The 15,804-nt window shown below is 37.4% G+C and overlaps 4 protein-coding genes across 6 annotated transcripts; 2 read left to right on the top strand and 2 right to left on the bottom strand.

Moving 5' to 3' along the window:
• Positions 1 to 511: 511 nt before the first annotated feature.
• LOC128856660 (translation machinery-associated protein 16 homolog) lies at positions 512 to 1,561 on the top strand. Its single transcript, XM_054091972.1, has 3 exons — positions 512 to 620; positions 688 to 1,060; positions 1,119 to 1,561. The coding sequence occupies exons 1-3, from the start codon at positions 618 to 620 to the stop codon at positions 1,289 to 1,291; spliced, it is 549 nt and encodes a 182-aa protein (XP_053947947.1). The 5' UTR covers positions 512 to 617; the 3' UTR covers positions 1,292 to 1,561.
• LOC128856658 (dynein axonemal light chain 1) lies at positions 1,414 to 2,913 on the bottom strand. The gene is made up of 3 exons (XM_054091971.1): positions 1,946 to 2,913; positions 1,560 to 1,880; positions 1,414 to 1,498 (listed from the first exon to the last, which is right to left on the bottom strand). The coding sequence occupies exons 1-2, from the start codon at positions 2,207 to 2,209 to the stop codon at positions 1,590 to 1,592; spliced, it is 555 nt and encodes a 184-aa protein (XP_053947946.1). The 5' UTR covers positions 2,210 to 2,913; the 3' UTR covers positions 1,414 to 1,498; positions 1,560 to 1,589.
• A 213-nt stretch (positions 2,914 to 3,126) lies between these two features.
• Positions 3,127 to 3,937, top strand: LOC128858629 (cytochrome c oxidase copper chaperone). 2 transcript variants are annotated; one of them, XM_054095053.1, is made up of 3 exons: positions 3,127 to 3,380; positions 3,490 to 3,660; positions 3,720 to 3,937. In XM_054095053.1, exons 2-3 carry the CDS (start codon positions 3,524 to 3,526, stop codon positions 3,802 to 3,804), a joined length of 222 nt encoding a protein of 73 aa, XP_053951028.1. In that variant the 5' UTR covers positions 3,127 to 3,380; positions 3,490 to 3,523; the 3' UTR covers positions 3,805 to 3,937. The 2 variants fall into 2 exon arrangements, with proteins under 2 accessions (XP_053951028.1, XP_053951027.1); XM_054095052.1 differs by having other exon boundaries at positions 3,128 to 3,426.
• A 77-nt stretch (positions 3,938 to 4,014) lies between these two features.
• Positions 4,015 to 5,769, bottom strand: LOC128858628 (microsomal glutathione S-transferase 1-like). Of its 2 annotated transcripts, XM_054095050.1 has the most exons (4): positions 5,433 to 5,769; positions 4,740 to 4,775; positions 4,487 to 4,566; positions 4,015 to 4,340 (listed from the first exon to the last, which is right to left on the bottom strand). In XM_054095050.1, the coding sequence occupies exons 1-4, from the start codon at positions 5,634 to 5,636 to the stop codon at positions 4,088 to 4,090; spliced, it is 573 nt and encodes a 190-aa protein (XP_053951025.1). In that variant the 5' UTR covers positions 5,637 to 5,769; the 3' UTR covers positions 4,015 to 4,087. The 2 variants fall into 2 exon arrangements, with proteins under 2 accessions (XP_053951025.1, XP_053951026.1); XM_054095051.1 differs by lacking the exon at positions 4,740 to 4,775 and having other exon boundaries at positions 5,433 to 5,764.
• Between the last annotated feature and the right edge of the window lie 10,035 nt (positions 5,770 to 15,804).

The raw sequence follows: 15,804 nt of genomic DNA, 5'->3' as shown, positions 1-15,804 counted from the left end.
GCGAGAGAGACGCTAATTTTTTGCTGGAGACTTTTTAGCCAGTAAAAACTATTCAACACGAAAACATTTGTACATGTCTGGTATTTTGTGCACTTTCACCCATGTGTCGGTTTGTAATTTGTTTTATAGGCAGAAACGATAAAATTTAAAATTTATCATCAAAAATCCAAGTTTATAAAATATACATATTTATTGTAATTTGTTTTTAGCAACACAAAAATTTGTGAACAAACTCAGCTGATATGTTTTTTCCTACCAATTTTCGGAAGTGATGGATAATTTTCTGTTCCTTCTCTTTGTGAGAGAACCTTCGATTATACTCTATATTTGGAAAGTTGCCCGGTGTGGATAATTTTGTTATTGAATGCGACTAGTTAATCATAAAATGCTACAAGATTTAGCAATACGTTGGAAATATAAACTTTTTTTATCAAAATCAGTTATTCATAACATAAGCTATCAAAGTAACGGGTAATAGATGTCAAGTAGTGGGAAATATCTCGTAAGCACAATGCGTTAACGAAATCTCAATCTATTACAATGAACTTCATTATATATGTGTTCTTACTGCCAAAAGAAAACAAACATTTTACAGCACGTGCAAATTTCTGGTAAAAATGGTAAATTAATGAAATAGTACCCGGTTTTCAAGAACTTTTTATACAATTAAAACTGATCTGTTTGCAGACCAACCTCCGGAAGGAACTTGAAAAATGTAAGCACCCAAACAGTAGGAAAACGAAAGCTTTGAGCCGTAAAGCACGTCGACAGAATAACAAACACAAAGCGCGCTTAGGTCATGCAATCAAAAGCAATATAATGGGAGAGAAACTCTGTTGGTTCTTGGATCACATTGATGACGAGCGTACCGAACCATTAGCTCCGCAGGAATTCGAAGATCTTATCTCTCTCTATCTGAAACGTTTTGACGAGGAACTTGCGCATATTGCCCTAAAACAGTCCATCAGCAAAAACCGCTCGAAACAACATGCGGCTCGGCAGGATGTTATCAGAATTACGCTGGAGAAGGAACGCAATGAATATCAAAGCGGAGGGATGGGTTAGTACACGAATCTAAATAATGTACTATTTTTATAAACCAATTTACTTCTTAACAGAATTGTTGAACCTTTGTGACCCAGCAAAGTTTAAATCGCTAATGGACTGGGATGGAAGTGCTTTAAGTATTCAACATCTTAAACTAGATCTTGTTTCGCACAACCTGCTACAGCGTTTAAAGAGTGCAGCCTCTCAAAATAGTAATGATTCCAATTCTGATGTCATGTGCTAGCTGGTTCCTCTAAATCAGAGCAGATGGGAAAAAAAGCGCAGGTTATTGTTATAATTATAAGGTTATTGTTATAGTTATAATTATATATAGTATACAGAATTTCCAATATATTCTTGAGGAATGCCGCTCGAGGGGTAAGTACTTGGTCCATTGTAAAACGGGATTGGTTCCGTAAAGTATACCCGATTGTCGTCAGAGCGGCTTCGGCTAAGAAAATTTTAAATTGTAATTACATATTTTTTCCTCTTGTTAATAAAACTGTATAAACCATTTGAATTATGACTTTTGTAAATTTGAACTAATCGCCCCTTATGACCGGTTCACCATCCAGTTTCTTAATTAGCGGCAAACGACGTATTGCTTCGCTTCGAAAGGCCAATTCATCCATATTTTCGTTGAGTAGGTTGCCAAGAAACGAAATTTCTTCCAACTTAGGTGCGGCTGCCATGCGATTAAACTCTGCCCAGTCTTTAATAAGATTATGTGAGATGTAAAATACTCGTAGTGCTTTCATCGACTCAATGGGTTTTATTTTTTCAATGATATTGTAACTAACCCAAAACTCTTCCAATGTGTCTCCAAGTGCTTCCTGCTTGCACGGAAATTAATTATAATATAAATGCAGTTGATATTTTGTTACATTCGCTCACTTACAATACCATTAATGTTTTTTAAGTTATTTCTAGCCAATGAAAGTACACGAAGATTCTTAAGCTGATTAATGCCAACTATTTTTTCAATCATATTGGAAGAAAGGCTGAGTTTTCGACAGTTGACAAGAGTATTAAGTGTGGCATCCATTTTTTCAATTGGTGGATATTGAAACTGTAAGCCAATATCTGTAGCAGAAATGGGATCCTTTTTGTTCTGTTCTTCCCATATGCGAAGAGCATCCTTTATAGTGGTAGCTTTAGCCATTAAGGGATCAAAAATTGTACGTTCAAATATACTATGTCGTATAAGTTTTCATAAATATTTTTCCAAACGTCATTAGAATTTTTGGACAGCGTTTTTTCTCCGTTTTCTTTTTATCTGTGTTAACAAGTTCGTCCAAACAGTTGTTCAAAACTTTAATTGTTACAACAAATTGGATTTTTCTAGTCTTTTATTATATGAGATATGCAACATTTTCGCAAGGGAGATGACAACGTTTTTGTAATGTTGCCGATTACATGTTTTTCGAGCTGAGAAAACACTATTAGAAGCTTTTTGTAGACCAACTTCGTTGTAGATTTTGAGCAGTGGTCTTGTTGAGCTTACCATATATGCTACCAGGAACAATTTGGGTACCTTATCCCAACTGGGAATTTTGGTGTTTATCGACTGTTATTTTTAAATTTCGTACAGTGATGGAGTTGGAGGTAAGTGATTGCCCATTGCTATTGGTCAACAGTCGTTGACTTAATAGCTCTTTCCGTCTTGAGTGGCAGGAACTTTTATCTGATTACGGATGTATGCGTGAAGCAGTAGAATAAGTCAGGAGGTCACTATGGAGCTCCCAGCCGCTTAGTAATCCAAAAAGTATTGACTGTAATGTAATTAAATAATTTGGAGGTTCATATTCATTACAAAAGTAAATGGAGCAGAACATATCAAAAATTTGAGATATATAAGCACTATTCCTCGAGCAAAGTGAATTAATGTAATATAATATATAAAAATTAGTTAAGTCCTCTATCTGGTGGCTTAGCACCTCCTCATAATGTAAATACATAAATCATAAACGAGCGCCATCTAACGGTAACTTCATAAACCAAATGCTAATGCGGCAAGGCGCAAGGCGAATTCATACAACGTGAAGCAGTAGGCCAAAAAGCCAATTTCTAAGGATTTCGTTTTTGCAATTTGATGGTTTGAATATGAAACTTTCAATCAGAATATTAACAAACAAACGAAACGATGATGCAAATAGAAAACCTCGACATTCAAACCATCAAATTGCTTTAAAAAACAAGTCAGCTGCTCTATTGCTAAAACCTTGTACGCCTTGGAAAGGCAAATCTTTTGTTTCCAAAGCGAATTGAATAACCTATCATTCTTGATTGTTTTCGGCAACTATTGTGAACTTCTGCATTATATTATTCTGGAGGTGAGTGGAAGTGATTTAAAGGTTGAAAAGTTGTGAAATATCAAAAGTAAAATTGATTTTATTTTGTAAATAATGCAACGTAGTGATAAGTTCAACCTTTATATTTTAGAAATCTTATTCAGCATTTTGGAACAGATAGCATAATGGGAAACGCACCAGTGAAGGAAGTAACGCAAGCGGCAGTCAATAGTGTCACTGGAGCAGCACCACAACCGGCTGAGAAACCTAAATGCAAGGCATGTTGTGCTTGTCCGGATACCAAGAAAGCGCGTGATGCCTGGTTAGTTAGATTTCTTTGTTTCATTTCTATTGCATAATATTGTTACATTTCTTTTTCAGCATTGTTGAGCGTGGCGAGGAGAATTGCACATCATTGATTGAGGCACACAAACAATGCATGCGAGCGCAGGGCTTTAACATATAAATAAACAAATCCAAATTTATCAGTAAAATTTTGATTGTTGTCTAAGTCTTAACTAATTTTAACAATTTCGAAGTCGAGAAGTTGTCTGAGCAGCAAGTTCTGCCAGTCGAAATATTAAATGTTATTATATTTATTTCTAGTTTATTATGTAATCGGTTAAAGAATGTGTGAGAATTGCCAATATGTGTGGAAATTGAATTAAAACAATAATTTAAGTCGGAAAGAAAAGTAGATTTAATATTTTCCAAACCATTTTCAATGCATCATTTAGACTTAATAATGCTTAAATATATGACAACATATCCAATGCTACCGCGCAAGCCATGTAAATTGTTATGGCAAATGCTACTCCAAAAGCGATGATGCGCGATGGCTGTGGTACTGGGTAAAAGGCGTACACGAGTGTGTGCAGGACTCTCGCAATAGTCACGATGCGGAAGAGTATACAGGCAACAGTTGGATTCGGATTCGTGCAAATGTACAAGAGTGCCATAGTGAAGTAAGGTAAAATGTTCTCCATATCATTGCGATGTGCACTGTAAAGGAAATTTTATGAAGTGAACTGAGAAACTAATTTTCAAACGTCGCCTGAGTTGTGAAGGGCAACGCTTACATTAATTTTTATTCGCTGAGGTGTACGTCTAACGAAAACATGAATTCAGCGCCACCCGTATATACTTACCGGCGTGCACGTTCGACATGAGGATCATTGAATTGCACTTCAAGATCTTTAAAAAATAAGTCCTCTTGGTTGGGGAAAACCTAATAATTACAATGAAAGTAAAGTGAAATTTAATTCGTAACTTTTTTATTACTAATAAGTACGTACATATGATGTGTTTTTATTGTATAACGATATTCCATTTCAAATGAGAAAACTGATTTTATGGTATTATTGTTCTTTAAAATAATGGGTTTTATGTATGGAGCTTTACCTTTCGCAAGCAGCTATGAGGAAATATACCAAGAATCTGTAAATTTTGAACAAAAGACACCAATTGTAAATATGTGCATGTGTACTAAAAATGAATATGACTCGGACGAATCGGTTGCTATTAAATATTAATATCAAATTTAAAGTGGCACTCACTCAAAGTGAAAATGTTTTTTTTTGGGGTAGAAATTACGGTCTAGAATAGTCTAAATTAGAAATTTTGAAGCAGAATCAAATATTTTCACGATTTTGTATATCAATAATTCAATGATAAATTTCTACGAAGGATACATTGAAGCGGAAACTGTCAAGCAACCAGAAATTGCTCATATATAATCATATGCACGTACTGCTTAATTAGTGAAATTAATTTTTTTTCTAATTTTCTATCTCAGTTGTTTTACTTTGCATATAGGTATGTATGTAAGTATCTGTATATACATACATAAGTTGCGTATAAAATCTTTGCTATTTTGCGTTTCAGAATATATTGAAACCGGTTTAAATCACGCAACTCAAAGTTCAGTAGATTTATTAAATACTATATTTGAATTGAGATTCCATATTGCCTACTTACTCCTCTTCTTTCAGCAACATTACCCAAAACTGTATGTCGAATTTTTTATGATCTTGCAAAATAAAAAGATGAACACCTTCCTGATAAAGCAAAATTATGTGCACAATTACTACATACCTTATGCCGGAACCGTTGTAGTGCTGTCAGTAACGACATCAGCAGCATCTTAATCACCAGCACACTGGCCCAGAAGAGGAAGCAACAGAAGACGGGGTTGTCAATAGTTAAAAGATTTGTTACAATCTTCCCAGCCCCAGTTGTGGTGGGACTTGGCACGTTCAATGTAGCCAATGATGGAATGGCACTTGTTGCTGTATTCATTTTTTTTGATTTTTTTTTTGGGATTTTTATCAATTTTTATTTAAAAAATATGTAAAATTCAAATGCCAAATATTGTTTTTATCAACTAAACAACAGCGTATGAACTTCGCGAATGGCTTATTGCGGCTGAGTTATGCAGTCTAGTGTGAGCAGAAAAATTAGCTTCAAGTTTAAGTAGAACTTGTTTACCTTCGAAAAATTAAAAATGCTTAGTATTTATTTATGTAGCTGAGCGAAGCGTGTGTAAGAGAGGTATTTGAAATAGAGAGTTATGCATCAACTGGTTCTCGGTGGAAGAATTCTACGACTTTATTTAAAATTGTGAAATAAGAAAATGAAATTTTTGTTTTAATAAAGTCCGTTCTCGATAATATAAGTTCTGAAATTTTTTTAAAGCAATAAAGACATCAATACACAAATATGTACGTTGATATTGCTAAACATGCGGAACTGCCTTCTAAACTACACACTCTGCGGTACACTAATCAATCACCGTGGGCGGTTAGCAAAAAATTTTTTATCAACGACCTAGTTAATTTACGGAAAGAGAATACTCCAAACGCCGTTTACACAAATTTAACGGGTGGCAATTGGTTTTTACTGATGGGTCAAAAGGATCCCACACTTCTTACGCAGTGGTAAAGGAAACTCAGGAAGTTATCGCGTACGGCCTTTTATTTTCATTCTGCTCTATTTTCACCGCTGAAGCAACCGCCATATTACAAGCCGTTCAATACTGCGCCAAAAGTAAGGGTAAACATATAATTTGCTCCGACAGTTTGTCCTGCTTCCAAGCCATTAAAAACCACAAAAAATCAAGCAAAATAATCGACAGTATTAAAAACATACTAATAACCCATCGGAGTAGCATGAAAATTATGTGGATACCTGGGCACTCCGGCAGCCAGGGTAACACACTGGCAGATACAATTGCCAAAGACATGTCCATTACACCAACAGTCACATCAGAAGTCAACCTACCGAGCGACATACACCGACTTATTCATGAACAGAGGCAAACTAAGTTACTTCATGAATGGTCGTATTATAAACACCATTATTCCAACATTAACCCCAAACGTTCAAAACCTGCCTATCCTTCATCGGTACCCACCAACCACATTACCCCATACACACGACTCCGTATTGGGCACACCATAATTACTAGCGTACACCTATTACAGGGTAATACATCCAACACCTGCCCCTTCTGCCAAGCAACAGTCAGTGTACATCATCTACTGGTATCCTACGCAGAACTTGCTTCTCAAAGGCATCACCGCTTCAGCAACACAGATTACCTTCTACTTCTAAAAGAAGCCACTGAAGAAAACATCAAAAATATTTACAAATTTCTGAAGGACACCCCGACCTACTCCTTCGTATCTGATTCCACATACATCACCAGCCAGCCGAAAGCCTCTGCTGCTAGCGCTGCGTTTGCTTAGTTTACTTATAATTTTATTATCATGTAAGCTTTTAAAAATAAAAAAATAAAATAAAAAATAAAATATTTATTTATTTATTTCTTATTATTAAAGTCAAACATACAACCACAGGTTATTTTTACAATGATTGACCTTAAGAATAGTTTACATAAAAGAATTAACAGTAAAATCAAAATTAAAATCAAAATTACAGCTAGTGGCAAAGAAGTAGAAGTTGGAGAAAGTATTAAAAAAGGAAAGTAAGGTAAAAATAGTAGTAGTAGGAGTAGGGATTAATTGGAAGAGATTTAAATAATGTGGAACCATTTGAGTACCTTGAGCAATTTTCGGCAAGGTAGCGAAGCAATTTATTTTTGAAACACGAGCTTTCTTTTATACGTTTAATTTTGTTAGGTAAGGCATTCCAAAGACGGACAGAGAACACAAAGTATTGACGTTCAGTCACCAAACAACTGTATTTCATCGGGACTAAGTTTAACGAACGTCAGGACTTTGAAAACATAAGTCGATCTTTGCGGTATCTGGGTTCCTAAGTTTTAATGATCTTCTGGAGTAAAACTAAACATTTAAACCTAAGCAAGCAAAAACAGAAATATGGTCATAACGTTTTTTACAGTAAACGTGTCTTGCAATGTTGTTACACAAAACATTAAGCTTACTACGACACATACTATCAAAAGGAGTATATAACTCACAACCATACAGTAACGTTGGTAAGAAATACGTTTTAGTTAGTAGTAGTCGCGGAGGGCCGGAGGAGTCTTTTGCGAGGAGCTCAGGAGAGCATCAGACTCAAATTCAGGCTACCGGACCACTGCAGTGTGGGCCCTCGGGTTGTTGTTGTTTTAACAGCTTAGGGAGCCCTGTCAGTGTAGGCATATCACCGGTCGTCTTCGTCTAGCTCATCTAGGGGTAGGCCCAGGAAACATGCTGTTTCGACAAGTTGGGTCCAGAGGGAGAGGGGTGTTAGATGAGTCGGTTTGAGGGGGCATGTAAAGAGGTGGTTAGTGTCGTGCGGGGTACCTTCACATGCCGGACATGTGCTTGGTATGTCGAGGTCGATTCATGATAAGTAGGAGTTTAACCTGCTACAGTATCCAGAACGTAGTTGTACCAGTGTTACACGAGTCTCACGGGGAAGCTGGAGCTCTTCGTCTGCAATAGGTGGTGGTTGGACTCCGATTACGGCATTCACAGGACGGGAGTTCATGAAGGTGGTGACGGTCTCCCGGTGGATGTCGTTTATTGACTGTCTAAATACTGTCCGGTCCAGTAGGTTGCGGTCAGTTTTGTCCTGGATTTCGTCAGCGTAGTCTAAGAGGTGTCTCCTGACGTGCCTAGGAGGCGGCTCAGGCTCAAGCAGGTGTCTGCAGGGGTGAAACCTGTGGTAACATCCCGGCAGGAACTGCTTGCTGAGCAGTTTGTTGTGCTCCGCTACTGGGAGCATTTGTGCCTCGTTATGTAGATGTTGAATGGGAAACATCAGGAGGCACCCGGTCGCTGTCCGAATGGCGGTATTTTTACATGTCTGTAGCTTTGTCCACTGCAAATCACTAGTTCCAGGCGACCAGACAGGCGCAGCATAGTTTAGAACCGGCCGGCCAATTGCTTTAAATGTCGAAAGCAACAGTTCTTTGTCTTTGCCCCAAGTGCTGCTGGCCAGCGATTTGAGGACCTTGTTGCGATTTTGGACTTTAGTGGCAATTGCGGTTGTGTGCGCTGAGAAGGAGAGCAAGCTGTCAAAGGATACACCCAAAATTTTGGGGCTATGACGGTGCATTCGGAATTGGTCAAGGAATGCTTGACCTCGCTTTCGACTGCGTCCGAATTCTTTAACATCAGCCTCATCTGCGTTCCTGGTCACAGCGACTTTGCTGGAAACTGTGAGGCAGATGAGCTGGCCAGACAAGGGACATGCGAGGTGATTTCCCTGCGAAGGGAGAGAATTGGGATCCCCCTGACTACCTGCGGTCTGCTTCTGGAAAGATGGGCATCGCACCAACTCAGCGAGCGCTGGGCAAGTACACAAACGTGTAAGGTCGCGAAATCCTTCTGGCCACGTGTGGACCGGAGGCGCTCGGGCGAGCTTCTGAGGCTGACAAAATATCAGCTCTCTAATCTCGTGGGTTCTCTCACAGGACACAAAGCGCGAGGAATGCATGCTGTGAGACTTGGGATCACCTCGAGTCCTTTTTGCGCTGGATGTATGAAGGATTTCGTGGAATCATCTCAGCACCTTATCCTTAGCTGCCCTGCTCTGGCGGGGCTAAGATCTAGGCATCTTGGCTCCTACTTCTTTGCCACGCCTGCTGATATAGCTGGCGCTGACATTAAAAATCTGATGAATTTCATCAGCAGCATTAAGCGGTCAACGCAAACATAGTCATCGTTTGTAACCCGCATGCTCCTAACCACCCCAGCACCACCTCTCCCCGCCCTCTCCCTGTATCCCATCGGTCTTTCTCTTCCGCCTCACCCCTCCATAATGGCATCACAAAGGATGAATCTTTCTTCGTCCAAGTGTGCCTATTCCCTGGGCAACCATGTCAACCTAACCTAACCTAGTAGCAGTCGAATGTTTACTGGTGTAAAATGTTGAGTTGTCCATAAATTTCGGAGCATACCATAAACTTTGCCTATGGCAGTAAAGATGTGGTTGCTCTATGTCAAAGTTCTATTAAATGTAAGCCTAAATTTTTAACAATGTCCACATATTTAATCACAGCGTCATTTAGTTTGACTTCTGCATTGCCACCGAGCTTAATATATTTTTTGTATATAACGATACATTGGGACTTATCAGGATTAAGAATTAATCCGTTGTCAGAAGCCCACTTGAGGCTCAAGTCAGAATTCAAATTACTTATGCAAATATCAATACAGCTAATGGGACAACTAATATATAATTGAACCTCATCAGCATACACATGGGCATCCCTATATTTAATCACACTGAACAAATCATTAATGTACAAGACAAATAAAAGAGGGCCAAGGATAGAGCCTTGAGGTACACCTCTGGTTACAGGTAGAAAGTTTGATATGGTATTGTCTACGTATTGATACGTTTCTATAAGAGTCAAAGCCGATGTTGAAAAGCTAAATAAGTTTTTAAACTTCAAGATTAAGAGTTTGTAGTCTACGGAGTCAAATGCCTTAGAATGGTCAAGAAGAGTTAGAAAAGTCACATGCTTTGGGTCAATGTTGAGCCTTATGCCATCAGACACTTTTAGGAGTGCTGTGATGCAGCTGCTACTACATCTAAACCCCGACTGCAATGTGTTCACCAAGGCGTTGTTATTCAGAAAAGTGTTTATTTGGCGACATTCAAAACAAAAACTGGACATCAAACGTTAAGATTAGAATTGTAATTGTCATAACATATATTATTAACAGAGCCGGGCAAGCACAAAAAATTCTCATTTAGTACATTTACATTAACATCACATAAATCGAGCACAGTTTGATTTTTGTTCCCAATCCCGATCGCACGAATTTTGTTCCACGTCTGCTTCGAACCCACAGCAGTACTAAACTGTTGCTCATAGTATTTTAGTTTACTTAATCTAATTGATTTGTTAACATCTCGTCTGCAAGCCTTAAGGGTGTTATAGGTTTCCGAGGTTCTGAAGCTCTTCCATTTGCGATACGCTTTCTTGCGTTTGTAAATCAGGTGTTTAATATGGTTGTTGAACCATGGCCGGTTTTATCATTTACTGGTTTGTGTACAAGTGGTACGAAGCGATCAAAGAGCGAGCTAATGTTTTCTTCAATGAAGCTTTGTTCCTTACCAGACATTAAGTTACGGATACATTCCCAGTCAATTTCCTCCACAACCCCTTCAAGAAGCTTATAAGCTATGCGCAGAAAATCACGGTTCGAATAGTATTTAGTATCATAGGTCAATTGGAAGTCAAATGTCATGAAAATTAAATCGTGCTTAGAAAAACCTGGCATAGAAAGCTGGTCAAATAGGATAATTTTAGCGGTATCTAGCAAAGAGCTACTAGTTTGCGTGAAATGTGTAGGCATAGAGCCAAAAAAGTGCACGCTTGCATTATTTTACATGGCAGAAAACTCAACAAAAATCTCAAGAAAACAGGACTCACTTGCACGGGAACTTCAAAAGGGAAAGTGGGAGAGAGGAATAGGTAGGGGCCGAAAGAACTAACCAAGCAAAACAAGCCCTTTGCTGAAATGTAGAACTAAGGGATCTGTCATTAGTATGGCAGCCAGTTCTATGTACCGGAAGGACTTGGCTTTTTCCCGACCAAGGGCTGCCACCCTTGTAAACTAATTCTGTATAGTGCAATGAATTTCACCTTACCACTTACCTTGCTCCAGACATTTCTGTTCAGGGCTGAGATCGAGCCTGACCTTGGACCTTTGTAGTCCCATGCTACTCTTGACAACAGCCGCCTTCAGCGTCCACGGCTTCTACTTTGTGCAACGCGACCAGCCATGTTAGCCATGCAAAGTTTCTAGTTGACATTGAACAATCCACTCTTGCACAAGAATTGAAGGAGTGTCTTGGTTAGTGATGTTTCGAGATCAAACCTAAAAAATGAGGAGCATAAAGTAAGGCGTGCGACAGGGAACTGTACTTTCCCACACTATTTACAAGATGGATGATGGAGTTCAAACTATCACTGGAAGTAAAAGTTGATGATACATCTACTCCGATGCTAAATAATCACAAGATACGGGGTGTTACTTTCGATAGTTTGCCTTCCTTTTCGGCGCATACAACAGCCATTACCATTATAGTCCAAACCCGCAACAAGTTCCTCAAGCCGCTATTCAGTAGCACTTGGGGCAAAGACAATTAAACCAAAATACTACACTCACGAAGATTACGGAATACCCAGTGAACTGCTACAATAACAACATCAACGGAATGCCTCCTGATGTCCTCTATACAATACCTGCGCAGTGAGGCATGTATACTTTCTGTAAAGTAGCATAACATTATGCTTTAGTAAGCAGTTCCTGCTGGGATGCTCCCGTAGGAACAGCAGAAGTTTCTTGCAGATCATCGAGTATGCGTGTGGCGGTTATGAGTAAAGTGTTTCGCCTGCGCTCTACTGCTCATAGGTGTCAAAAGGAGAGAAGAAGAGTGAGCTTTTGAAGGTATCTCCTAATATATACTTATGCTTGACTCGTACATCTTGACTCGTAAAATATTGCCCCATCGTGTTTTGGCAGTTTTTCTTAACTGGCCAGTAAATCTGAAAAGGAAGAAAAAATACACAAATTGGGAGCAGCAAGATTGAAAACTCTCTAAGTCGAATCCAACCAAGAATCAATTCGATCTTTAAAACCGAGCCTAACATCTTGCTACCGGGAATATTTGGGTATCTCGGAACTCAATCGGATCAACATTAAAACGAAACATGCTCACCACACTGCATTACAATCTTCGAAGCCTTCATGTTGCCCTACGAATAGAGAACCTGCAGAACCTATGACTATTCCAAACGGTGCATGGTTTTTATGAGAATTTTTTTTCATGGCAGAAATACCCTTGAAGCTTTGCTATTGCCTGCCGACAGTGGACTTGAACCAAAACTTATTTGATAGTCGAAATGCGCGACGCACTCAAAATACTTGGCGTCGGAGAGACTTTTACTGTTCTAACGAAAAAGAATGTTACAGGATTACCAAAATTATTTATTTTTCATGAACATTAACAAAAAATAATTGATTGCCGTTTATTCCGCTCTTGGTGTAAGATAAAGAGTTTTTGTTCGCCGATTATTTATGAGTATCATAGGCTGTGAGTTAACGTCATAATCCCTTTGAACTGCTGAACTTAATTGAAAAGAAGTGTGCTGGATGGCTAAGAAAACTTCTGGAATGTTTTTCCTAAATACTTATATGGTTTTTACCAAATACTTTTCATATTTTGTCGACGCCTGGTGCATTCGTAATTGCTTGAAAAATTGAACTGGAAAAGTTCGTTGCCAATATGAATCTAAAATATTTTCTTTTAACTTATACCGTAAGTTTGTGAAATTTACCATTGAGATTTACTTGTCAAGCAAACAAACAAAATTAAATTGATGTGGATACCAGGTCACTGCGGAATTAAAGGCAATGAGTTCGCTCATTATGTCGCGAAAAGTGTTCATAAGGAACCGGCTCTGTATTTTGACGTTCTGGAAAAAACTGACTTAAAACGTCTAATAAAGCAGTACTTACACAACAAGGCCCTATTGAAATGGAATGAGTACTTTCATCATTACACGACAATTAATCCCTTCAGAGTAATGCCTACCTATCCACCGGAATCTAAACATGCACACATTTTGTTGTTCTCACGACTTCGTTTAAGTCACACGCAGATCACTCACAGTTACTTGTTAAACTCTGGAGATGCATCCTGCTGCTTTTGTGGGTCATCTAGAATATCAGTAAAGCATATCCTAGACGAATGCACCCAGTTTACGAATACCAGGCGAAGGATTTTCAACTGACGTGGCCTAATGGGCGGAACTTCTGAAGGGTCTATCTCTTAGAATTTTACTCGGATCGACTTAAAATTTTAGGAGAGTATTTTAAACATACTGTACTATTTAATGAGACAAAAACAACAAAAACGATTTTTTGAAATTATCAAATCCACCTAACCCCTTAATATACCTATACTTAGACATATTTTATTTACTTGTATTACACATATATTCCGTATTTTAAATATAAGACTAGCAAATATTGTAATTAATCCTAGTTTATTGTAAAACCAGCTGATGGCCTTGAGCTAGTGCTGTTCTTTTTTCCTGCTATTTTCTGTATATTCATATACTTAAAATAAAACATGATTCTGATTCCGATTCTGAAATTTACCAACTGGGTATAATCGCCGGTAAGTCGATATATACGTATATCCATATACATATATAAATACCAAACAAATATATATTTGTATGTTTAACCACATACGTATGCGTTTGTGTGTGTTAGGGTTTTTTCTTACTAAATTTTTCTACATAAAGGTATTTGCTCCGTTGAACGAATATGCAGGGATACACGTAAGAAGATCAAAGTCCATTGCTTGATTTTTTCATTTGGCCGCCACACAACCATTTTATGACGAATTTATTATGAAAACAAATATATTTAAGAGTAAACCAATCGAGTTAAATAAGTATGGGGTTTTAAGGGAGCGCTAGTGAGAAGGCAAATCGAAAGAGAATTTTTCGATCAAAGAGAACACAATTTATATTTTTGCTCTAATGAGAATAGCCCACAAATGATTGAGGTATAAATGTATAGGAAAGAGTAAAATTCCACTCGAGTGATTAGGTATGTGCATATGTGCTTATAAGCGTTTTTGTTTTTTAATGTACCTTCATACATATACAAATCTCAATATTTAGATATGTAAATTATTTTTCATTCGGCGGATTTACTGCACTTGCATGAAAATAAAGTGGCTGCGTTAAGGGACAATGGAACAGACGGCTCATTACATAGTCACGTTTATACCTGCATATGCATATATATGTAGGTACCCAGATGCACATTATAGACCTAGGATAATAAAAATAGGTGATGACTTTTTCTAAAATTATAACTGCGTACATATAAATATTATATGTGGGTTCCGGAAAGAGACTCACAACGGAGTGTGGAAAGTTAATTTCTAATCGGTGTAGTGCATTAAAGAAACTCTTCTCAAAGTGCTATTTATTTTTTCACATTTTTTTAACGAATAATGAACTCAATCTAATGGCATTAGCGCAACAAAATATAATTTAATTTAATAAAATAAATTATCTTTTGAAGAGCTGTCAGTACGGAACTGCGGAGTGAAATTAATCCTGTTTAGTTAGGCAACTTCTATTGACGCAAATTTTTTATGATCTGACTAAAATTACAAAAAAGAAAAAAAATAATTACAATCACACAGGTTGACAAAAACTCCGTGTTTTGGATTCTGTTCATTTATTTATTTAACTTATTTAAGGCATAAATTTTGGTGCTGGGTATTGAGAAACATTCTCAACTTTTAAAGTTTGCTTTTGTCTGTTTTGCGTCGATTAGGGTTATTATTAGGATAAAGTCTTTATAAACATAAGAAAATCACTAAGAATATTTCTTTTTGAATTTGATTTTTTTATTTTGCATTTGTATGCCCACAAGCTTCTCAAGGAACAAAATTCGCCTGCTATGCCTTCGTTAAGTGCGCCATGCTTAGAATCGAACACAGAATTTCCTCGCCTGATTACAATTATTTTAGAACTGCACTCGAAAAAAATCGAATGTAATTTTTTTTTTTTTATATTCCCCATTTATTTTATACATCTGTCCTTTGACATTAAGTATGTTGTTTAACAATTTGGTCTGGATTTATATACATCGCTTAATGGCCAGTGTCAAAAGCGATAAAATTAAAATAAACGAAATAATAGCAATTAAATAATATACAATAATACAATACAAGTTTTACTTTACATGATTACATTTTACAACTATTTTTAATTATTTTTTTTTGCATATTTATGGTTTTTTAGCATTTATCATACTAGGTCGCTTGGTCGGGTTCTCTTTAAACGCCTTTTCCCGTTTCTTGCCCTTTCAAGAAGTTTGTTGATTTCTGCATTACTGTGTGTGTTTATTTTTTCAAAGTACCTTGTTGTTATCTTTTTGATTTCTTCGTCTACTCTTGCTATATTAAAAGTCCTGTGGATGTCATCATTTTTCGTGTACCTGTCAGA

Source organism: Anastrepha ludens, chromosome 3, assembly GCF_028408465.1.
Source record: "Anastrepha ludens isolate Willacy chromosome 3, idAnaLude1.1, whole genome shotgun sequence".
NCBI lineage: Eukaryota > Metazoa > Arthropoda > Insecta > Diptera > Tephritidae > Anastrepha > Anastrepha ludens.
This window is presented reverse-complemented; position numbering and strand designations above follow the sequence as displayed.

Bases quoted from the DNA above. Each gene is read 5' to 3' on its own strand.
- LOC128856658 (XM_054091971.1), bottom strand. From the start codon at position 2,209: ATGGCTAAAGCTACCACTATAAAGGATGCTCTTCGCATATGGGAAGAA. The intron at 1,881-1,945 runs GTAAGTGAGCGA...CCGTGCAAGCAG, and splicing joins TAAAAAACATTAATGGTATT to GAAGCACTTGGAGACACATT.
- LOC128858629 (XM_054095053.1), top strand. From the start codon at position 3,524: ATGGGAAACGCACCAGTGAAGGAAGTAACGCAAGCGGCAGTCAATAGT. The intron at 3,661-3,719 runs GTTAGTTAGATT...TTTCTTTTTCAG, and splicing joins AAGAAAGCGCGTGATGCCTG to CATTGTTGAGCGTGGCGAGG.
- LOC128858628 (XM_054095050.1), bottom strand. From the start codon at position 5,636: ATGAATACAGCAACAAGTGCCATTCCATCATTGGCTACATTGAACGTG. The intron at 4,776-5,432 runs GTATGTAGTAAT...CAAAATTTACAG, and splicing joins TACAACGGTTCCGGCATAAG to ATTCTTGGTATATTTCCTCA. The intron at 4,567-4,739 runs GTAAAGCTCCAT...TGTAATTATTAG, and splicing joins CTCATAGCTGCTTGCGAAAG to GTTTTCCCCAACCAAGAGGA.
- LOC128856660 (XM_054091972.1), top strand. The intron at 1,061-1,118 runs GTTAGTACACGA...ACTTCTTAACAG, and splicing joins ATATCAAAGCGGAGGGATGG to AATTGTTGAACCTTTGTGAC.